General features: G+C 46.0%; 3 protein-coding genes across 3 annotated transcripts; 2 read left to right on the forward strand and 1 right to left on the reverse strand.

The window, feature by feature from the left end:
* Nucleotides 1–4,550: 4,550 nt before the first annotated feature.
* Nucleotides 4,551–7,806, forward strand: LOC124674377 (reticulon-like protein B18). The gene is made up of 8 exons (XM_047210423.1): nucleotides 4,551–5,079; nucleotides 5,167–5,326; nucleotides 5,413–5,487; nucleotides 5,568–5,709; nucleotides 5,796–5,865; nucleotides 5,951–6,016; nucleotides 6,109–6,231; nucleotides 7,405–7,806. Exons 1-8 carry the CDS (start codon nucleotides 4,551–4,553, stop codon nucleotides 7,518–7,520), a joined length of 1,281 nt encoding a protein of 426 aa, XP_047066379.1. The 3' UTR covers nucleotides 7,521–7,806.
* An 8,197-nt stretch (nucleotides 7,807–16,003) lies between these two features.
* LOC124674387 (wall-associated receptor kinase 2-like) lies at nucleotides 16,004–18,646 on the forward strand. Its single transcript, XM_047210434.1, has 3 exons — nucleotides 16,004–16,919; nucleotides 17,137–17,319; nucleotides 17,415–18,646. The coding sequence occupies exons 1-3, from the start codon at nucleotides 16,004–16,006 to the stop codon at nucleotides 18,578–18,580; spliced, it is 2,265 nt and encodes a 754-aa protein (XP_047066390.1). The 3' UTR covers nucleotides 18,581–18,646.
* A 736-nt stretch (nucleotides 18,647–19,382) lies between these two features.
* Nucleotides 19,383–23,152, reverse strand: LOC124685424 (NEP1-interacting protein-like 2). The gene is made up of 5 exons (XM_047219770.1): nucleotides 22,993–23,152; nucleotides 22,602–22,780; nucleotides 22,178–22,261; nucleotides 21,055–21,219; nucleotides 19,383–19,702 (listed from the first exon to the last, which is right to left on the reverse strand). The coding sequence occupies exons 1-5, from the start codon at nucleotides 23,135–23,137 to the stop codon at nucleotides 19,580–19,582; spliced, it is 696 nt and encodes a 231-aa protein (XP_047075726.1). The 5' UTR covers nucleotides 23,138–23,152; the 3' UTR covers nucleotides 19,383–19,579.
* Nucleotides 23,153–24,369: the final 1,217 nt, after the last annotated feature.

The raw sequence follows: 24,369 nt of genomic DNA on the forward strand, positions 1-24,369 counted from the left end.
GAAATTAAATTTAAATGATAAAAATAACAAGGCAGGGACTTTTCTGACTTCAAATAAATATTAGAAATTATCTAGAAATGATCTTAAGTTGATTCCAACTCTAATAAATCACTTTTGACATAATATAATTGTTTATGCAAAAATATAGCATGGTTGTTTTGCATGATCATGGACTAGAGTTAAAATAATGGCTATGGAACCATTTCTAGAATATTTAATACATACACATAGAATTATTTGAATAGTATGAGGGCTTCTCTCTCATTTAAATTGTGATCTTAAGTAATTAAAATAGAGGTACTGACCTAGATCAAATAAGTCTCATGCTTGGTTAATTAGAGAGGTTAATCATTTAGATGATAGTTTAACTTATATGAGGTATATCCCCTCACATAAACCATTAATCCAAATAGTTCACTAAGAATTAATAACACATAATTAATGACCCATAGGTTTATATTGGAAAATATTTAATCATTCTCATAAGTAGTATTTAAATATTTCAAACCCATTTATTAAATCCTATAATAGACTTTGGTCTCATTTAAATCTTACCTCAACCAAATTAATATGAAGTAGATCCCATGGTCAATTAAAATTCACTTTTAATTAATTAATAATATTAAACCATTACAAGGTGTTACTAAAATAGTATGAGATGCTCACCTCATTTAAATCATCCTTCTCAAATAAAATGAAGTAATGTATGGACCTTTAATTCCTAAGCTCATACTTGCTCCCTTATAAATCTTAAATCCAAATAATATTTAAATTAATTAAAGCACATGAGATGATGAATCTCATTTAACCCATTTTTTTAAAATACTAAGTGTAAAGTGTTGACCTTGGTCAACATGAGATCACCCCTGGTTGTTTTGAGAATATTAAATCACCTCAGTAATAACCCTTTAAATTTGTTACACTTATGTGCTAAATCATATGAGAGATATTCCTCTCATTTAAATCTTGTCCTCAAGCAATCCAATATGAGGTAGTAATCATAGTCTAAGTAACCTCATATTAAATTATTTGATGGCATTAAAACACTACCATGTTAGTATTAAAATGCATGAGGTATGGAACCTCATTTAAATCATTTTCTCAAATGGTAAGTATGAAGAGGTTGACTTTAGTCAACCTAGGTCATATATTATTCATAAGAGAAATTAAATCTTAAGAAGATTCAATGAGAGGAAATTATTTTCTCACAGACTAAAGAGAAACCCTAACTCCATTTTCAATGAGAGGAAATTATTTTCCTATATTTAAATAAGGAAACCCTAGCATAATCTTGTAATAAATGTTAAGTAGTGATGCTAGATCATTGTGTGAGCCACTAAGGCTAATTAAGAGTACTTAAGTATTGTTTGGTGATTGTATCCTCGTATTCGTTTATAGACGCTAGTACCGGAGACTATCAAGAGGAGGAAGTATTCTACCAAGAGGAAGAAGAAGAATACTTTGATCACTTCACCAATCAAGGCAAGCTAACCTTCTTGCAACCTAGACTAATGCAAGCTAATAAACTTGCTAACCATCAGGGTGCAAAGCTCTACTAGAGCAAGGCATCATTACATTTTACTTTATGAACCTATCCCAAAGTTTTTACTTTATAAGCCTTACTTGATTTTATTTATCAAAGTTACTTTTTGATTTATGATTCAATTGGTCTAGAGTAGAACAATACTTGATTTAGATTGGCACTCCTCAAAGCTAGATAGCACCCCTCATATAGTTGCTATTGCTAATCAATTAAAATTGGATTACTCTAGATGGGAACATGTGACTTTGAAAGGAAGTTGAAACCCTGGGATGATGGTTCATTCCATTGAATGACTTTGAAGGTGAATATGACCAAGAGAAGATGGTGATTTTTGATATAAAACTGATGGTTGGGTTCGGATGCGATACCATTCCAATTTTGAAAGTACCCCCACAATACCCAAAATGGGTACGGGCTTAACTAGAAATTTATGTGCTTTAGTATGGGTTCCCTCTAAACAAGCGTCATCGGGGTTATGCCAAGGGCTGCCTCCAAAGACATCTGAGATGATGTGACATGATTGAGGTGAATTGTCCGGCCCAAGCCCTGTGCAGTTCCCGGGTTTACAGTTGGTTCTCACCGGGAGGCCAAGCTCATGGGGAGAGGTGCCTGTACTAGAGTATATAAGTGAAAGGTTATGGTTGGTAGTCCGCATACGGAGTATGATAAATCAGGGCCGATTAACCACGACGGATTATTGCAAATATTGTGGCACAAGAGTACGACCTCTGCAGAGTGTAGAACTATTCGAATAGCCGTGTCCACGGTTACGGACGATTGGAAAGGCCATACTGTTCCGTCATCAGACCATTTTCAAAAATGTGACATATGACTGGTGACTTGCTGTTGCAAGTGGAATGGTGATTTGGGATTGAATCACCACTGAGTTGTGGGAATGACACTAATGTTCCCACTCGAGATAGTCTATTTGATTCAAGCATCTTTACTAAATGTTTATGAAATAAACTTGGCTTTATGCAAATAAACCTAGCGCTTAGTATCCCCTTACCACAACTAATAGTGCTTACACTAGTATTAGTTTGCGAGTACTTTAAAAGTACTCATGGCTTTGTCCCTGGCTATTCAAATGGCCAGACTATGAAGGTGAACGAGTTGTACGAGGAAGATGGACAGCAGAACGTTTACGACAACTAGGACCGCTCTCGACGTCAACGGTTGCTCGTGGAACGGATGGACCACGACCGTTACTTCGCTTCCGCTATGTGTCTTGTAATAGGATCTCTAGATCCACTATGTTGTACTAAGACTGGATCATGTGATCCTTTGTTGTAAGACGATTATGTGTTGTAATAAATGATGTGTTGTGATATCAAGCTATTATGTCTCGCAAAAACAATATTCCTGGGATTGCGAGGAATGGCATAATAGGCATCTGGACTTAAAAATCCGGGTGTTGACACATGTGAGGGAGAGTGTTCAAGGAGGTGGGACCGTTAGATAATAAGCTCAAGATCAACTCGAGCTCATTTATTCGTGAGAAAGTGAAGATCTATCGTGAAAAAGTCATGACAGTAGTCATGTTGAGATGACGAGTTGGGGGAGGAAGTCGCCGATCGGCAAAACCATACCATTGGTGTAAGGACCAGGGGTAGGTTGCTGGGTGGAGTCACCCTTGACAAAGGCGAGACTCCCGAATTGGATGAAATTTCTAACAACGATTGTGGACCTGATCCCGCCGAGTGTTCCTCCCTGGAAGTCATTCTAGACGCCTTGTGCCCACGGTGGGTGCCAAATGTCGTGGGAAAGTCACATCAATAGTCATGTTGAGCTGACGAGTTGGGGCAGGAAGTTGTCTGCTACCAGGGAATGGATTAGTACACGATGTACCCAGCTTTAGGTTCCACGACGGTGGCGGAACCCTACGTGTTGCTTTCAACTTTATTATCAGTATAGCAATTACAACGATACTCGATGGCTTAGGATATGCGAGTAGGGCTAAGGCGAGTTAAGCTAGCGAGAGCTTGTTTGCATATTGCTTGTCTCTCCCCTAGGGGTCTTCATGTGCCTCCTTGTTAGGGAGCATGACTACAACTCAGACTATGCTTGATATCTTCGATGGCAAGTCCAATTAGTGTCTTGTTCGTAGTCACTTTGTACCAACTTGGAAGGCGTCGATCCAAGTCTTCCTTGTGCAAGCCCACGCAGGAGCAGCCGCTGGTAGGCGATGGGCCTCCCATGCCGCACGGGTCGTCTTTGTCGTGGGGGTACCCGCTTGGTATATCCCCACGTCAAGATCTTCAGATGGTTCTTACATCTTGACATGCTAAATAGCAAACCATCATTCATAACACTTTGCGGGGGGAACTCAAGCTGCCCGCGATGGTCATGCTTGACCGAAACCATGAAGCATAGTTAGTTTGTGTCATGGTGTGCTCTCTGTTTGGCATTGGCCCAACACGAGCCCACGCCTTGGCCACTTCTCAGAGTTTCGGTGAACATCAATTCATGTCGGTTGCTACCTCTGTTAGGACTTCCATTCTCCTAACCATCCTTTGGAAGATACTGATAGATGGAAAGTAATCTGCTTATAAGATACATGCAGTTTAGTGATTATCTCCCATCATGACTATGTGCAATTCTTGAACAATTTCCCCTCTAATGATTGTTTGAAGAAAAAGAACGGTGTCCACATTTGTCAGCATTCAAACACATTTCCCTCCTTTTAGCAGGCCCGTAGTTCAAAGTGACAGGGAAAAATAAACTCTACGGCGTCAACCTACCCGCAAGTCCCCTGAAAATTCAAATTCTACGTCAACGACACGCGGGACCCACTCCGACCTGACCCACCCGGTCTCTCGCGAGTCATCCGGCGGCCACGTACCCAACCCTCGTGTCCAACCCCGCAACGGCTATATTCGCGCACCTCTTTCTCTGACGCGTGGGCCCAGGAGATCTGAGTCGTCTCGCTTTCCCCTGATCCTTGATAAGTCCCCGGCCGCCCAAGACTTCCAAATCCCTCACCGACCCGAAGCAGATCGGCAAATACATGGCGGCCATGGCCACGGACTTCCCCTCGCCGGCTCCGGCCGCCGCAAAGCTCCCCGCGCCTCCGTACCACCACTCCCCCGCGGCCGAGGAGGCCATGACGCCGCCGCCGAAGCCGGCGGGCCAGGGCCAGCGGTCGCCTCTCCCGTCGCCGCTGCAGCTGTCAGGGTCAGGGTACTCGCTCCACGACCTGCTCCTGCTCTCCCCGTCCCCGACCTCCCGCCGCAGCCGGTCCAGGCAGCGCGGCGCGGGCGTCGACTCCAGCCTGGAGATGGCGGGGACGCCTCCGAGGCGGACGCGTCGCGCGGCGGCGCCCGCGGGGGCCTCGCCGAGGAACGGGAGGCGCGCTAGGCGGAGGCTGGAGAAGGAGGTCGAGCCGCAGGAGGACGCCATTCGGAAGGCGCGCAGGAGGAAGCCCACCTGGGCGGCGCCGAAGGCCGCAGCCGCGGTGGCCGTGGCTGCGGCGGTCGCAGAGAAGGAGGATGACATGAGCTTGGCTTTGGTCCCTGCTCCATCCGATGCCCCGCACGGTGATTCGAGCTTGCTTAATTACCGAAACCATTGATCCGAGTGCTGGCTTAATTCGAAGCATAACTGACTAACTGTAATTGTTTCAGTCACGACGGCTGACGCTCTGGAACAGTCCGGGTGGGAAGGTCTCTGGGAAAGGATCGTCGAGCTGGTGATGTGGAAGGACGTCGCGAAATCAGCGCTCTGGTTCGGGCTGGGATCCATGTTCTTCTTCGCCTGCTCCTTCTCAAGAGAGATCACCTTCAGGTACTGCTAGTCTGCTGCTCTTTTACCTGAAATTCCTACGTGGCTCATTTTCCCGTGCTAATCCCGCATAAGTTTCCCATCTACAGCCCGATCTCTGCATTCTGTCACCTGGGCGTCATGATCTTAGGCCTAGCCTTCTTGAAAGATTCTGTGCCACAGAGGTATGCAGTGTGAACCACAGATCATCTGCTCGTTGCTGTATTTCAGTCAACGAAGTAATTTCAGTTCGCATTTGTAGCAGCCAGCCGCTGGAGACTGGAAGGAACTTCCAGTTGACTGAAGAAGATTTGCTTCGTGCTGCCAGAGCCGTGTTGCCGTTTGCTAACTCCTTGATATCTACGGCACAAGTGATCTTCTCGGGTAACCCGTCGATGACTCTCAAAGTAAGCATCAAATTCAGCCGTGGCTTGCGTTTCTGCTGAAGCAAAATGTTTTCCCTGACTAATTTGTAACCCCTGAAAAAACATAGGTATTGCCTGTTCTTCTGTTCGGTGCAAAATATGGTAGTCTGGTTACCTTATGGAGGCTTCTAGCCACAGGTACAATTGGATGCACAAGGGTAGCATTGGCTCAATTTTAGCATATTGCAGGTTATATCATGTTCTTGTTCATGAAACTTTGCAGGATTTTTCTCCAGTTTTACACTCCCCAAGCTGTATATGTGCTATTCGACTCAAATTCATAGAACAGGTATAACTACTAGTCCCTGCTGACATTACCTTCTTTGTAACTTATGGCTGATGTTCATAGCATAACACCAGTTTCCACCCTTTTTACTCCAGTCGAGAATGTTAGAGACCGGGCTCTAGAAGCATGGAAGTCTTGCCCCCGCAAGAAACTCGTTGCGGGCACAGCAGTGACAATGTGCTGGAATTTGTTTAGCATCAAGACACGCTTCCTGGCAGGTAGGTACAGTTGGGATAACTTGTGATGTCAATCTTTCAGTTGCTTTAACTCCAATATAGTGTTTCATAGAAATAGGATGTGTTTAACATAAAATTATAAAAAGTTTACCATATTTCCATTGATACACATAATGTAAAATATGATGGAGGTTTCGACGTCTGTATGGTGTCATTGTCTCCAATAAACAACCTATGCAATTTCCGTTTTTCTCATGTCGTTCTAATCTCACCGTCCATGACAAGTTCCAGATGAAGAATTCATGGATTATGATTACAAACCGTGAAACACCCTCCTTCAGATAATATGGAGTAGCTGTTTCAACAAAATAAAATATCTTCTTAATGTTGACGTTCTATACTTTGACAGTCATTTCAGTGCATGTAATGTTACAAATGTGATGTTACACTTTAAATTGTAAAGTACTAAAACAAAGCTAAACTTTCAGAAACATGGCCTTTGAAACACTTAGAGATCAACCGAATTTAATAATCTGGATTTCTTCCTGATGATGTTCTAGTTTAACAGTCTGTTCAGTGTGCATGTCATGTTAGAAAATTGTGTTTAAGGTTGAAATTGGGAAGCACTTGAACAGAGTGACACTTGGAAACATGGCCTTTTGAAACTCTTAGACTGAAGTTAAGAATTTGGAGTTCTTGCTGTTGATATTCCATAACATTTAACAATCAGTTCCGTGTCCATGCCATATTAGAGAATTATGCTTACACTTGAAATTCGGAAGTACTTAGACAGAGTGACACTTTCCGAAGCATGGCCTTTGAAACTCTTAGAGATTGACCAAAGTTATTAGATGCCAGAACGGGGCAATCTTCTGAATAGATTTATTATCACCTCCCAATTTTTTTTATAAACTTACTACTTCGCCCATATCTGATTTTTTTTTATAAACTTACTACTTTGCCCATATCTTAATATTCAGTCATATTCATATGTGACATTAGATATGTTTTAGCTCTTCATAATTTTCAATATTAGATAGATAGTGTTTGTTTGTTTTTTAATAACTGAAATGATAACATCGCATGTGTGGGTTTAGATCCTTTGTTGCGTACGGGAATCATTCATTTTCTTATGATTTGAACCGAATTCAAATTCAGTGCAGCACATGCATGACTGAATATATCAACATAATAACATTACATATTTTCTTGCAGCCTTCATTTCAGTAGTAATACTGCGCTACAATCATCAGTACCACAAGGCTGATGTGAACCCAGAAGTTAAATGTTGCCAAGATGACCAAGAGCAGGAAATGGAGGTGAAACCATAGAAAACTGAAGTATATCGGCATCTTGCCGCTGGAAAGCTTGTAACGTTTAGAACTCGTTATTTCTGTACAATAATGGTCAGTTCCATGTCCAGTGGTTCTACTTTGTGTCTGGCTACCAGCTAACTTCAACATCAGGACTGGCTCTACCGTAACCGTAGCATAAGTATCCATCCTAGTGCAGTCAATGGCCATGGATAGAATTGCCATAATGGTTTATGAAATAGTTGCATATGTGTATTTACCAGAGATGGGCATTTGAGCCGATATATATAATGGCACTCAAGTTCATAAGTGAATATTACAAGTCATTACATGAATCTGATAGCACGAAAACAATGGCCTAAGAGCATCTCCAACATCCAACAGACGCGCTATATAGGCCGCGCGGCATAAAAACGTCCGATATAGCGCGCGCGGGACAGAATCTGGCGCTCCAGCAGGCGCGGTAAACGGCGCGGCGCTGTAAAAAATTTAGGGCGCGCGGCTTTTTGCACAATCCGGAGCGGCATATCTGGCGCGTCGGCTACAGCGCGCGGCATCGCTCGTCCTAGCGCGAAAAAGCCAACGGCTGGAAAATTCCTCCCCCGCGCCCGCGCCTTCATTTCCCCACCTACCGCCGGCGCGAAATCCAGCCGCCGCCGGTCGACTCCGCCGCCGCCCCCGCTCGCGCGCCGCCGCGTCGTAGATCCGCGTCGCCCGCACCTCCTCCTTGCGGCGGCGGACGTTCCGCCGCGCCTGTGTCGCTCGCGCGGCCGTCGGCGAGGAGTTGTAGCCGGCGGTCCTTCTCCGCGGCCCCTTCGCGCCGCCGTCGCGTTCTCCTCCGCGCGAGCGTCGACATGTCGTCCTCGTCGTCGTCGAGCTTGCTTGCAACATGGCGCGCCCATGGTGCTCGCCCATTTGCTCGCAAGGTATGAACCTCCGCCGGCCGGCCTCTATTTACTCGCTACAATTGTTCATAGTGAAGTAATTTCATACATATGTTTGTAGAGTTCCTCATATGATTCATCGGATGACGAGTTCGACCAAGAAGAAGAGGAGAACATATCGATACTATTAGCATACCGCGCCGTTAAGAGGCCAAAATTTGGTGGATCGGTGTTCGGTAGACAGAAGTTGTGGAGAGAAAGGATTGAAGGGCATGAGAAATTGATGCGGTCGTATTTCAATGAGAATCCGATTTTCCCCGAAAGCTATTTTCGGCGGCGTTTCCGGATGAGTCTCAACTTGTTCAAGCACATTGCAACGGAGGTCACCAAATATGATCGCTTCTTTGAGCAAAGGAGGAATGCCGCCGGAGAACTTGGCCATAGCACATATCAAAAGGTGACCGCCGCCTTGCGTATGTTGGCATATGGTATACCGGCGGATCTTGTTGATGATCATTTGGCCATGGGAGAGAGCACTTCTATCTTGTGTGTGAAGCGCTTTGTCGTTGCAATTGTCAATGTCTTTGGCTCCACATACTTGAGAGCCCCCAATGCTCAAGACACGGCAAGGCTTTTGGAGATCAACGCCAACCGGGGGTTTCCCGGTATGCTTGGTTCCATTGATTGTATGCATTGGAGTTGGAAGAATTGTCCAGCGGCATGGCATGGACAATTCAAAGGGTACAAGAAGGATGCCACCATAGTACTTGAAGCGGTGGCCGACCAAGAGACTTGGATATGGCATGCTTTCTTTGGAATGCCCGGATCTTGCAATGACATCAATGTTCTTCAACGGTCACCACTGATGACAAGACTTGCAATGCGGGAAGGTCCATTGGTGGAGTTTGAAGCAAATGGCCACAAGTACAACTATGGCTACTACCTCGCCAACGGCATATATCCAAGGTGGCAAACATTTGTGAAGCCAATTATTCAACCAAAAGGTAAAAAGCAAACTCAATTCCACAATGCACAAGCGGCGGCTAGGAAAGATGTAGAGAGAGCATTTGGGATTTTGCAAGCCCAATTTGCCATAGTTAGAGGACCGGCTAGATTTTGGGATCAAGAATGCCTTTGGTATATCATGACCGCGTGTGTAATCATGCACAACATGATTATAGAGGATGATCGCGGAAAAGATGTGGATCATACCCACTACGACTTGATGGGGGTTCCCGTGCAAGTGACGAGGTCCGCACATAGGATTGCCCGATTCATTGCCTCATACCATGCCATTCGGTGCAACGACACACATGATGAGCTTCAAAAAGATCTCATGGAAGAATGGTGGAATTGGAATGGACAACAATAGTTGCATATTTGTTGTATTTGTTTGAAAACTATGTGTTGTATTGTCTCAAAACCATGTTGTATTGTTGTATGTTGGACGTGTTGTATTTGGTGCGATGATGGCAATGGGCAGGGTATGGGCAGGGTAGAGCAATACCATACCCATACCCGTATAGTCAATGGGTACAAACTTCTACCCATACCCGTACCCATGGGTATAAAACTTTACCCATACCCATACCCGGCGGGTACCCGTACCCATTGGGTACCCGGTGGGTAGGATAAATTCTACACAAGTCAATCACAATTTTACATTTATCGATAACAAATTTGATTAAAAAATTTAACTATCTCAACTTAATAACATGTAGTTGAGTACATAACAATTAACATAATATAGAAATCACATTATCATATTCTAACATCATAAGTCAACAAAAATAGACATGTCACGTAAGATTTGACAATAAACGGGCAGGGTATGGGTTTACCCGCGGGTACGAGGCTATACCCGTGCCCTTCCCATGACTTAACGGGCAGGGTATGGATACTACCCATGGGCATAAAAGTGTACCCATACCCTGCCCATGCGGGTACGGTACCCGTGGGTACCCGTACCCGTGGGTACCCGTACCCGTGGGTAAAATTGCCATCCTTAATTTGGTGTGAAGTATTGTTGTGAACAATGTATTGTATTTGGATGGTACAATATATTTGTGAATTTTTATATATTGTTTGATCTTCTTGGATGCATACTTGTGTGTGTTTGTTGTTTGCGCCGCGCCCGCGCGCTGCAAAATGGCGCGTCCGGCGGAGGTGCTATTTTACCGCGCCAACGCGCGCTGCAAAATGGCGCACCCGGCGGAGGAAAAATCGATCATGCGCGCGGCAACGGTTTAGCGCGCGCAGATTTTTGCTTTTGGCGCGCCGCGATATAGCGCGCCTGTTGGAGATGCTCTAACTACTACAAGTCTGTGCAGCACATTTTTTTCTTTCTTTTCTATAATCCCCAGATCAGACCTCCGGTAAACATTGCTAGAACAAAAACGATGGCTTGACAGCTAGGAGAGCTGTGCTGCATTTAGTTGCTCACCTATCGGCGTGCACCGTGCCGGAGAGCCGCTACGAGACACTGACTTTGAGAATCAGGAATTTGAATCATTGACATGTATTCCCTCCGGTCTCTTTTAATTGATTCGGATTTAGTACAACTTTATACTAAATTTAAGTCAATTAAAAAGCACCAGATGAAGTAGATCCCACATAATTGATGGCTCCACTCAAAGCCACCTTACTTTGGGCCTCCTAAGGGCATCTCCAACCGCGCGACCCAAACGGACGCGCTGGGCCGTCCGTTTTGGGCCGTTTGGGTGGCCGAACGGACACCCGGACAGCGGCCCGTGTCCGTTTGGGTCGCACGCTGCGCCCAACGCGCGGACGCACCGCATATGTAATTAAAAAAATAAAAATAAAAAGGAAAAGGAAAACAGCCAAAAATAACATTAAACTAGTGGTTAATTAAATTTAGCCCTATTTTGGGCAATTTTTACACAAAAGAAAGCTCTATATGGGCTTTAAACTAAAAAAAAAAAAACCCTAGACAGGGTTTGCGAGCACGGTGGCCGCCGGCAGTACTACCCCCAGTAGTACTCATCATCGTCGGCGTCGATGGCGACGACGCCCCCCGGCGGCGACGCGCTGTTCCGGCTCGACACGCCGGAGGGCACCGTGGACTCCGGCCAGGGCTCCCACTGCGCCCTTTCCCAGGCGGAGTGCGGGTTCGGCGGGCTCGCCGGCTGCGCGGCCGTGCCCTCCGCGCGGACTCCTGCCGGAGTTGCTCCTCCGCTGCGGCCTGCGGCTCCGCCCGTAGCCGGAGCGTGGCCGGCGCTCCTCCTCCGCCGGGCGCGCGGCCCGGCGCTCCTCCTCCTCCCGGAGCGCCGCCGACGCGTAGCCTCCTCCCGACGACGCGCCGGCTCGAGGAAGGCCCACGCCTCCGCCTGGGCGTCCTCCTGGGCCTGGCCGCCTCCTCCAGCGCGGAGGTGCGCAGCGTCTCGGCGAGGTGCGGCCATTTGGCCAGCTCGTCGAGGTCGCCCTGCTCGCGGGACACCGCGAGCGCCGCCTACAGCTCTGGGTCGTCCTCCTCCTCCTGGGGCTGCGGCTGTGGCTGGGGCTGGGGCGCGGGCTCGTTGATGTAGAGGCCGCCGGGGCGGCGGCCAGCCCGCCCTAGCGGGTGTGCGCGGCCGCGCGCGAGGCCGCGCCGTCGCGGATGTGAAGCACGTGCCGGCGCGCATCGTGCTCCACCTCGAACCACAAGTCCCAGTTGGGACTTGCGTCGCCGTACGCGGGGTCCTGCTGGAGGTCCGCCGGCAGTTGAGCGCGGCGCCACCGGATCTCGGCGTAGCGGGCGCGGCCGGAGCCCGGGATGGGCGGCACCGAAACCCGATCTGGGCTCAGGTGCCAGCCGTGGGGGAGGTGCACGTCCCCCCACGGCATTGGGACGTCGGCGTCCCAGAACATCTGCGCCACCGCTACGGTGACGTAGATCCGGTCGCGTCTGGGCGTCGCCGGCGGCCCCATGGCGAACGGCGCCGGCGCGGCCGGCCGGCTGGCTGCCGGCCTCGTGGTCGTTGGCGGATGGCGAGAACTCGCGCTTCGGGGCCATGGCGGCGCGGAAGCTTCGAGCTCGTGCGTGCGGCCGTAGTGGAAAGTGGGGACTGGATAGGGACAGTCCCCTTCCCCAGTCCACATTTAATAGAACTGGGGCACCGACAGGTGGGCCAGCCACGCGGACAGGCGGACACGCGAGGACGCCGCGTGCCATCCGCGGCCACGCAAACCCAGCCCAGATTTGGGCCGGGTTTGCGTCGTTCCGGACGCCGCGGCCGTCCGCTTTTACGGTGCGTCCCCGCGTTGGACCGGGTTTTTATCCGGCTAGACCCATCCGAACGCGCGGGAGCAGGATGAATCGCCCGGTTGGAGATGCCTAAAGTAAGCTAATATGCGTCAACCGAATAGACGCATCATCTCTGTGTCCATGGGACGGTCAATTTTCCCTAATTTCCTCCACATTTTATCAAGTGGTCATGGTATATATATAAAAAAGTCATGGACAGTTATATGGACAGGTATCCTTGCAAGTTCCAACCTTTCTTCGGTCGATTTGTCACTTCAAGCAATGCATGTTATGCACGTGTCCCACTTTGTTTGTGTTACGAAGGCGTGACGGCCGATGAGTGTTCCTGCAATTTGGATTTGCTAGTTATTTAGTTACCTCACTAAAATTTTATGCCCTGTTTGGTTGTATAGAATTCGCCTCCGAATTGAATTGGCAATGAAATACCAAATCAACTATTTCAATGGAATACCATATTGGCTGTTTGGATGTGTGTGGTATTCACACGTAGAATCAAGGTTACAATGGAATTCTAAATCCTGTTTGGTTGTACATTGTGTGGAATTGACAGTTTTTTTTGACTTTGAACAATATAAACTATGTAATATGACTTAAGATAGACATGTATATATCAGAATGCTTCAAATATTATTTTGCACATAAAAATAATTAAATAATCCAGAAAATACTTCCATTTGACAGAAAAGAGTGTCAAGTACTTGCAACAATTTGTAAAACATGGATAATAAATATATCTGACATAGCACAAAGTGGTCGCTTATGTCTTACAAATAGCACAAAGTAAGTAGATTATGTCTTACAAATAGGAGAACGAGTGGACAATCCATAAACAACAAAGTTCACCACAAGATCATGGAGCAGTACATAAGAACAACCACACACGGTAGCAATCATCAAGGCAAGGTCAAGAGCCATGGCTTCCTCATCTCCATGGGTAGTGCCATGTGTGATTCAAACGTGCGCTCATTGGCGGTGAGCTTCCCATAAGCTACCAACAGATCAGTACCTTCCATAGTTGGTATCTTCTTTAGTTCAGCAAGGATTTCAGATGGAGGAGTCACCTTTGGTGGCGGAAGTGCAACGGTTGTCTTCAACGCATCTTCAAAATTACATCTCAGCTCTCCCACCATGCTCATGATAGCATCAGCAGTACGTGGCCTCTTCTTAGGCGCCTCAGGAGTTTCTTCATCATCCTCCTCAACTTGAGCAACTGATGAGGATCCAACCTGAGCACACTCACCTCCCGTCTTTGCACCTGCACCTGTGGCATGGTCTTTTGAATATATAGTAGAGATAGCTTGCCAATTCTTCACTTCCTTGTTCCTGTAGGGAGCTGCATCCTTGTTTGCCTACATAAGACATACCTATATTAGAGACGATGCAAAAGCTACAAAGGAAACCAGTATCATAAAATTTAAGTGTTACATACCTCCACATATCGAGCCCACACTTCATCACTTTCAACACTCACCATGTTATTGTCCCAATCCCATCCAAAACCACTCTGAGCAAGCATCTTGCTTATGATATCATAATGCTTGTCAAATGTTTTAATTCTTGCTACTATTTTATCCTTGTTGATGACAACGTCACACGTCTCTTTCACATATCTTATGCAAGCATTGTACACATGTGGCTTCCAACCATTTTGTGCATGGTCACCCCTAGAAAGCCAAACGACCCAGAAGCAGTCTGAAAGGCCGGAAATCATTTAGGCCGGCCGGTACGTACTGGACCGGCTCGTTTAGCAAACGTACCACGCCTGCGCCACGACTTGAGGCACGGGTGCCAGTACAGCACGGCCCGCTTATAAATGGGTGCACTGGTCCGTTGGGCTTCATTGCCCTTTCTTCTCTGGATTCGGGGTGGTTTTCGTTTCTCACATTTTGCCATTTTCCTCTTCTAAGCAGCAGGTTGGGCGGAGCTGTTCGCTGTTGGGGCCTGGGGCTGGGGCTGCCGCGCGTCCGCCTCGGGGTCGCCGCCCTTGGGGCGGTGGTCTGCGTCGGACTTCTTCGCCTGCTCGCCGGCGTCGCCCCTCTCGGTTTGTGCTCCTGTGTGTCCCTTGTTTATTTTTCTTCTAATGCGAGGCGCGTTAGCATCAAGGAAAATATAGCGCGCTATAACAAAATAGCGTCGGCCGAAAAATACGCTATTAGCGTGCTATAGCGCGCTAATAGCACGCTATAGCGCCGAAATAATGTAGCGCGGGCTGTTTAGAAACGCTATAGCGTGCTATTACCGCCGAAATAGCGCGCTATTTTTTCCATGGGTTAGCATTGGTTGTACACCAGAAAAAACTATAGTCTCTAATCTTCAGTCATACTAGAACTTCTAGTCGTTCTCTTGTTTACATTATTTTGTGGTGGAAAATGTAATGTAGAATTAGATCAGGATAGTTCGATTCCAAGAGTTGTGATATTTGATTTCTGATTGGATTGAAACGGCTCGCACCTTACCATTTTTCAAGCCAGGATAATTCACCATTGAAACTTAAGTACATCTGCTCATGGATCATGTGAACAGATTATATATTCAAATATTTATGGATTACAGACTAGTTATGCACTTCATATCGTGGCTGGCTGTGCTCATCCTGACTTTTCAAGCTGCGGCCGCTGACTAGTGCTTCCATCTAGTTTGTTATTGCAGAAGAAAGTTCCAAATTGTAATATCTGGGGCCAAGCAGATATGGCATGGGTTCACATGTGGTGTGGGATGATAAACTTTTTTATTGATGTGGATGATAAACCAAGAGCTATACTTTGACTGAACAGACCACTAAGCTGCTGAAGACTTTTCCAGATTATAAGTCAACTAATCAGAGAAACCTATAAACTGTCGTCCTTTTCCAAATCCACAGAAACACGTATGCAAGCGAACTAATAAAAGAAACTCTGTACATTACGATTTTCAACTTTGAACAATAAAACAATACAAACTGACGAAGATTTCGCCAGATCGTAAGCAACTAGTATAGCATTACTTCCTTTCAGTTTCAGAGAAACTTCTCGGTAGGTCCATACAAACGGCTGAGCAAACTAGCCAATTATTGTTTATTACTACTCCACTCAACGTGTTACTGTTTTCATGCTTTGAATGCATAATGAACAATATACAAAATTCAGGTAAACGTCTCCCGCTCAACGCTGATCTCACCCATGAAATAGCCAAAAATATACCTCAGTATTGGCCTTTATCATCTGCAAAGGAGTTCTGGGCTACTCAGAACCCATGGTCTAGCAAGTCTGGTGTACACACACAATCACATAGCAACAAAGGAACCTGAGATAGCATTGGCCTTAAGTTTAGCTAGCTAGAAAGGCAGCGCCATAGCCCATAGGAAGTCTCCAACCATGAAAGAAGCACCACTCCTGATGATTCTCATCACCTTTCAAGTGGTGGCCCTATCTGCAACCTCCTCCGGGATCTCCATGTCATTGCCAGGGTGCCCTGACAAGTGCGGTGACGTGCCAATCCCCTACCCCTTTGGCATCGGCAATGGCTGTGCCGTGGCTAGCATCAACAGGTTCTTCACTATCACCTGTAACAACACCTTCCATCCTCCACGGCCGATGATTAGTGACCCTTCAGTGTCCACGGAGATCATTGACATATCCCTGGAGCGTGCTGAGATGCGTGTTTACGGCCCCGTCACCTACAGCTGCTTCTCATCAAACACCACCGTGATGGACAACTACACCGGCGGTATCACCCTGGTTGGTATGCCATTCCTCCCCTCAACAGCCCGCAACCGCTTCATGGTCATTGGCTGCAACACCATGGGTATCATTGGTGGCTACACACACAGCACCCCGGACCCATATGTGGCCGGCTGCTACTCCTACTGTCAGGGCATCAACAGCACTACCAATGGTGCCCCATGCAATGGGAAGGGCTGCTGCGAAACCACCATCCCCACTAACCTCATCGACTTCGGGGCGATCTTTATTATCAACCAGAGCAGTGTGTGGTCATTCAACCCATGCTTCTATGCTATGCTTGCAGAGGTTGGATGGTACAGCTTCAGGCAGCAGGACCTTGTCGGGCGTCTTGGGTTCATCAAGGAGAGAGCCAAGAGAGGTGTACCACTTGTCCTTGACTGGGCCATCAGAAATGGCTCCTGCCCAAAGGATGGAGCGAAGGCGCCAATCGGATATGCATGTGTCAGTTCAAACAGCTATTGTGTGGATGCAATCAATGGCCCAGGTTACATGTGCAACTGTTCTGAAGGATACGAGGGCAATCCTTATCTCCCCACAGGCTGTCAAGGTGAATAATGTACTCATGTATAATATCTCTTCAATTTTGAAATCAGGATAAGCAACTGTCAGGAGGAACAACTCTAGCCAACTCATTGCGAGCATAATTCAGTAGATTCTCATTCCTTCTTGAATTTTTCTTTAGCTTCCTTAATACTACGTTTTATGTTATGGCATGCTTATGGCTTCAAGCTACTTCAAATTAAATCGTCTGTAATTCTGTTCAGACATAGATGAGTGCAAGCTGCACAAGCAGAACCCCAAGTATACAGAATTATATCCATGCAAAAATGGGGTATGTCGCAACATACCAGGAGGCTACGTGTGCAAATGCGGGATAGGAAAAAGATCAGATGGTAAAAATTCTGGATGTCGACCTGTGCTGAGACAAGTTGAACAGGTGGTGATAGGTAAAGGACGATATATACCTGATAGCATACTCTTTGTTAAGGTGCATTTCCATGCTTTTTATGAGCTGAAACATCTCAAAAATCATGCTCTGCAGGTCTCAGTGTTTCCTCAGTTGTGGTAATAGCATTGGCGTGCATGTTGGCTATGAAAATTCAAAGAAGAAAGCACAGGAAGGAGAAGGAACTGTACTTTAAACAAAATGGGGGTCTGAAATTATATGATGAGATGAGGTCCAGGCAAGTGGACACCATTCATATACTTACAGAGAAAGAGGTAAAGAGAGCCACAGAAAACTACAGGGATGATCGAGTTCTTGGCTGTGGTGGTCAAGGAATGGTTTATAGAGGAACTTTAGATGATGACAAAGAAGTTGCCATAAAGAAGTCCAAAGTGATCAACGATAACTGCAGAGAAGATTTCGTAAATGAGATAATAATATTGTCGCAAATCAATCATAGGAACATCGTGAGGTTACTCGGTTGCTGCTTGGAGGTGGATGTGCCGATGTTGGTATATGAATTCATATCAAACGGTACCCTCTCTGAGTTTCTTCATCGCAAAGATCGCAAATCAGTGATCCCCTTGGACCTTAGACTGAAGATTGCCACACAATCAGCAGAGGCCCTTGCTTACATCCATTCATCAACTTCTCGCACAATTCTGCATGGAGATGTCAAATCACTCAATATACTCTTGGATGATGAATACAATGCAAAAGTTGCAGACTTTGGAGCATCAGCGTTGAAGCCCATAAATAAAGATGATTTTATCCTGTTTATCCAAGGAACTCTTGGGTACCTTGACCCTGAGTCTTTTGTGAGTCACCACCTTACAGACAAAAGTGATGTCTACAGTTTTGGGGTTGTTCTTCTAGAGCTACTAACAAGAAAGAAGGCCTTATACATTGATAATCTCGGTGAACAGAAAGCGCTATCTCATACCTTCATAGTGATGTTTCACCAAAAGAAGCTCCATGATATATTGGACGATGATATAATAGGAGATGAAGTTATGGTGGTGCTCGAGAAACTAGGTGAACTCGCCATGCATTGTTTGAACCCAATAGGAGATGAGAGGCCCACAATGAAAGAAGTAGCAGAACGCTTGCAAACATTGAGGAGAATCAAGATGCAGAAAGTCAGCACAGCAAATCCTATGAGGATGCATTACCCTGATGGAGAATCATCAACGTCTGACGAGACGAAATACCAGAGCACGGACACAGCCAATTTGGCCTTAGATGTAGACTTTGCAAGATGATTATTGTATACATCTTTCTTGGCCTGTTGATGTAACTAGTGAGTATAGTAGTTTCTTGAGACACACCGGCACATCTTTCAAGATCACTGTATCTGTTTTTATGTATATTGCGCAGCTCATGATGTCTAAGCCAACTCTGTAATTTGTGCAACTGTGCTTGGCGATTGGCGAATAACCATTCCACTGTATCTGCATAGCATTATGCTTGTTTCTTAAGATCTATCAGCTTTCATTTTACTCACTAATAAAACATTTTAGTGGATATGAGGAGTACATTAATGATCTCCGACTTGTCTTTACTCATAATATTTAGCAAAGTTTCTCTCTATCCAATACCGCCTGCCCATCAGATCAAGATAAAGTGAGTGCATAAGGACCTGATGGTTGTATTTATCAATAGAGTTTTACACACAATGCCAACAAACTTCATAAGGGCCTGATAATGTACAGAGTTGATGAAGGAGCAGAGAACGGCAGCCATTAGTGACCATGCTGGATGTACTGCTGCAGGTAGTCTATTAGAACGGCAGCCAAACCTGGCACCAAATAGAACACCAGCATCTAGACTGATAGAAGACACTACGCACATCTAGTGGTAGTAAACCATGGCTGGATGACAAGTGGAGAGCAGGAGTAGAGGAAGGCCAAGAATTCAAGAAAGCTAGGATGAGCATGAAGAAGGGTAGACCAAGCCTCTACGATTTGCTTTTCCTGGGTACTCCATGAGAGCTACTAAATCAGATGCTTGATAATTCAGTTACCATTTTAAATTACTAGTCAACCGTTTTCGCATCGCAGGAAGTAGAAAACCATTCCTCAACTCTAAAATTGATCCTCAGGCGGTCTTATGTACATAGCCGTTTTGTTTTCAATGTACAAACACATGCATGGCTTAATTTACAATCTTATTTACCTTTCTATATACCATGAGAACAAACATCTTACATGCATGGCCATGTGAACTAAATTCTAAGAGAACACAACCGGAATGCCATATATTTACACATCTTGCCTACATACGGGGCATGAACTATGGCCAATGAGCCATTTGTCCACACAAGGTTGGTGGAAGGTGTGAGAACACAGTGGCAACCTCCTCGCCGTCTCCCCCGTCAAAAGATCCTAGGACAAGAACATAATGTCAGGGTGTCGAAAAATAAGATTACAATAAGTACTCCCTCCATCCGGTTATGTAGGTGATATATAGTGCACATTTTGATTGATTAAGACAAGTTTTTAAACAAAACTTAGTCCATTAGTTTGTAATTGATGACATTAGATTCGTATTCAAACGTACTTGTAATTGTGAAAATAGTCTTAGTTGGGTAATTGTTGGTCACAACCTTGTTTTAACCAATTAAATACACCCTATATATCAGGACAAAGGGATTCATGAGAAGACAAATATTGAGTTTGTTTCATCATCTAATGAATGACATATTGACATGTACACATTGTACTCCCACACATTCATGAACCAACCAGCATTTCCAAAGAAAACAGAGAACGTTTGCTTGCTTGCAAGGAAAAGATGTACATATAATGTGAGGATACCAAGTGGAGCCTACGCCAACATGTAGAAGGCATTCTACTGTTACTTATAAAATTCTTCATGGTGTGTTGCTAACTAGTATGCTCCCAGAAGCTGGTCACTAGATTTGCTTACTATTCAGATCTGACAATAGGTCTGAGAAAACAAAATCAAGCAAGGAAGATAAAATCCAGGTACAAATACGGTCAAGTATTGATTTTAGTTATCCACTGACTTTCAGATTGTGATAACTTCCATGAGTACATACCTTCTAAATGGACATTATCGCATAACAAATAAGATTATTTCAAAGAGTCTAACCAGATAACATGTCTGCCAAATATTTATTAGGGTGACATTTATTTCATATTTTTATAGATACGACCACATATTTTAAACAACAACTAATTCCAGCTTCTCATGAGTGAAATTCCTACGGAGTTACTTAGGTTATTACAAAACAAGACGATTTTGAGATAATTGCCATAACTCCCCACCTCTGTTATGCCAACAACAAGTCAGATGATATCGAACCGTCCAGCCAGACAATATATTATTTACCAGGCTGGGCAGCATAAACTACAGATTATTGGAGAAGACCTACCGTGCAAGCTTGGAAGGCTGTCTTCAAGAAAGACCTAGGACTTGTTGTCCATAGAGTTAAACCTGCCCATAAGGGGGCTTTGTCTATTTGGCTTGAGCTTTTCTAATCAGTTTTCTCTCGTTAGCTCCCCTTGGTTTCCCTCCCTCTAGGAACCATCCCCATGTATATATCCATGTAATATTCGGACACTCTTGTTTTTTTCCTTTTATATTAATGAAAATTGTACCCTAGGGGGCTCCCCTAAGGTTTTATGATAAAAAAATACAGATTATAAAGTCTGAAATTATTTCACTACTAGGTACAGTCGAATAAAATATGTATGTAATGTTACACTTGTACCTGCAGGCAAATAGGGCAAGACAAGTTTTCACCCATTGGCTCTTGCTTCTGATCAACCACCACATGATACGGTAACTTCTTCAAGTTATTTTGTGAGACTCCATCCGATGAAACTTCTCCAAGGATATCATGCAGATCATCATTGCTAAACTCTGTAATACCAACCTGCTGAATATCTAAACTTCAGTAGGAAAAATTATGTGTGCCGCAAGCCCGCAAAGGATAGAAATTTCACTGTATCAATTAAATAACGTTTGTACTCATATATAAAACATTATCAAATGGATTAGTATACAGGTACAAAAGTCGCTGCATTAGAATGGTCAATGGCAAGAGCACTGCAATTGGTAGCAAGCATGAAGAAAATAACTATCATTTGGGCACTTTCCCATTACAAAGGATACTACATCACCGTTAGAGCATGTCTAACAGTGCCCCGTATAACCCGCCCACCCCGTAAAATTCCGGCGACATACGGGGCAGGCGCGGTTTGGGCCGTCTAGCAGGCCCCGTATTCGGGCCGCCCCGTTTCGGCGGAATACGGGCCCAGGAAATCGGCCCCGTCGCCCCGTACATATAGTGGGCGCAGTGCGAGTGAGGGGTTAACCCCTCACTCGCAACCCTAGCTCCGCCGCGCGCCGCCGCCTCCTCCTCGCTCCGGCGAGCAATTAGCCGCTCCCCGCCACGCATTCCACCCCAAAAGCTAGGATGGACTCCCGCCGCCGCGAGAGGTCCTCGCCGGGCGAGCGGATCGAAGCGATCCCGCTCGCCGGACACCGTAGAGGAAGCGTGGCGGCTGAAGTGCAAACTCTCAGCCGCCGGCAGCCGCCGCGCGGCCTGCAAGTACGCCGGCGCGCCGTACGTGCCGGACCCGCTCCGCGAGTTCGCCGCGGGTGGGCGGTGGTACAAGCAGGACCCGCCGCTCAAGCCGATGAGCGGCGAGGCGTTCGAGAAATGGCTTCCCGGGGTTTTAATTTTTGAAAATACGGGGCGAAATACGGGGTCTGCTAGACGGCATGGCTCGAAATGGAGCAGTTTTTCGATACGGGGCGAAATTAGAGCCTTATACGGGCAGCGAAATACGGGCCTGTTAGACATGCTCTTAGGGGTATAGAGAAATGACCTGCCAACGATATGCCATATACACTGCTGGCTCATACTGCTCTCCCAGAAACCGAGCATGAAGGAGCTGATCCACGAAATCCCCCTGGAAAGCGAACAAGCATTGCCGTGTCAGAAAATCCTCTATAGATGATGGATCAGTAGCTGCCATAATGCCACCCACTGAAGTATAATATCTTTAGAAACCTTACATTAAGCCCGCAAAAGAAAACCTTACATTAAGCATTGGAAAAAATGTTCTGTAATCCAGGAAAAGAAATGCAAGCAGCAACTCTAATTTAAAACACCATCAAAATGATAAGCTGCGGTAATTATCTTACTATCCAACTGAAATACATTAGGGAAAATGGAATCAATATTGCCTCTTAACTTGTTGACTAAATGTCATTACAGACTAATTTGCTGAAGAATCTTACCGTGCGGACCATGGATGATGTACTCTGCGGGGTTGATCTGTCGGCGCACCAATATGCGCGAGAAGCCTCCAGGACTTCGATGGACAGGACAGCGCCTGCAAATGCCCCCAATCCAGCTCCTCGGAGAACGCCGCTGTCAGAGGCTCTCCCAGCCAATGCGCCCGTGACCGCCCCCGTGAGGCCTCCAGCTTCGGACATGAGAAATCAACACCAAAGTTAGATCACACAAACCAAACATTTCAGCAAGCGAAATTTTCTATTGCTACAAGTCGTGGAGGCGGTGTCGGCTGAAGAAATGGCAAGCAGAGGAGGTCTTATCCCATCTCCACCAAACAATAGGCGCTTGAAATCGCTGACAAACGCGTAGAACAGCCAAGAAAGGAGGAGGCGGGGCGCGTACCAACCGCGAAGAGGCCGGTGAGCATGCCGGAGAGGATGCCGGCCACGAGCCTGGGGAGGCACGTCGCGGCGCGGCGTTCCTCCGCCGCCGCCGTCGTCGCAGCTGGGGGTCGCGGCGAGACCGGCTCTGCGGGTGCCACCTCCATCGCGATCGACGGCCACGAGGCCTCCGGGCCGCAGCTCAGCGCGGCGTCGGGGGTTGGGTGCGTGGTGGTTGGCGCATGGAGGAAGGAGGGTGGGTCGCCGACGACGGGATGAGAGGGAATGAGGCGTGACGCAACCACGAAAACGAGTGGCCGATTGGCTTGCTGCCTGCCTGCTGGCGCTAACTACTGGTGCCTGTTGCTTAACGACTTCCTGTATTTTGGTCCATTTCTTAAGATTATTACAAAAACATATTCGCAGATTCAGTCCAGTTGAGAAACGCATATAAATGAAAAATACAATGAATGCTGTCCATGACATATCACCAAATACCACAAGAACATACAAATATCTTTCATCAACAAAAAAAAAATCATGTTGACAAGTTTATTTTGAAAAAACAAGTCAAATTCCACTACTGTTTGCTCCACGACTCCACGATTTGTGCATGTCCATCTTGGTTTTCTTCTTAAGTTCCATCAGGGCACCTACAAGACATGAACTATAGGCAGACACTAGCTAGGATTATTTCCCAAGCCCTTATGTCTAGTTCCCACCTAATCCCACGATTTGGTTGAGATTCGCCATAAAAGGGGGTGAGGAGAATCCCATTTTTATTCTTTTTTTCGATAAAGGGAATATATTAATATCAAAAGATACTAATTACACCTAGCCTCTGCAACAACGCACCACCCTAATAGCACTACGGATGCACACAACCAAAAAATAGAAAAGAAAACTAAGAAACAAAAATCCCGCTACAGTATCTCGAGCCTAACAACAGCAATACATCCACCACCAAGACAACACCTGAAATACAGACTCTCCAAAAACGACGCCTTTAAAAAAGAGAACAATGCTCTAACACCGTCGTCGCCCGATCAAAGATCTTAGGTTTTCACCCTGAAGATAGTCCCCGCTCTCAAAACAATGTCTCCAACAAGGTCATTGCCAGGCACAACCAAGTAAGGCCGGACCTTGGGTTTTCACCCTGAAAGGTAGGACTCGAATTTCACTTGTGTTGTCGCCCCCACTTTCATACCGCCGTTATGAAGCCCAAAACACCGAGCAAGTCCCATTTTTTTATCCCTCACCGAACCATTTACCCAAAGACAGAGAAAAGTAGTGCCTTAAACTAGTGAAATACTTTTCTACCTACACGAATGGATGTGGGTGTTTCCACCACCGTCCATTTATTTCTCAAAATTCGTGCTAAAAGATTATTTTCTCTCTC

This window comes from Lolium rigidum, chromosome 1 (genome assembly GCF_022539505.1).
Source record: "Lolium rigidum isolate FL_2022 chromosome 1, APGP_CSIRO_Lrig_0.1, whole genome shotgun sequence".
Classification (NCBI taxonomy): domain Eukaryota; kingdom Viridiplantae; phylum Streptophyta; class Magnoliopsida; order Poales; family Poaceae; genus Lolium; species Lolium rigidum.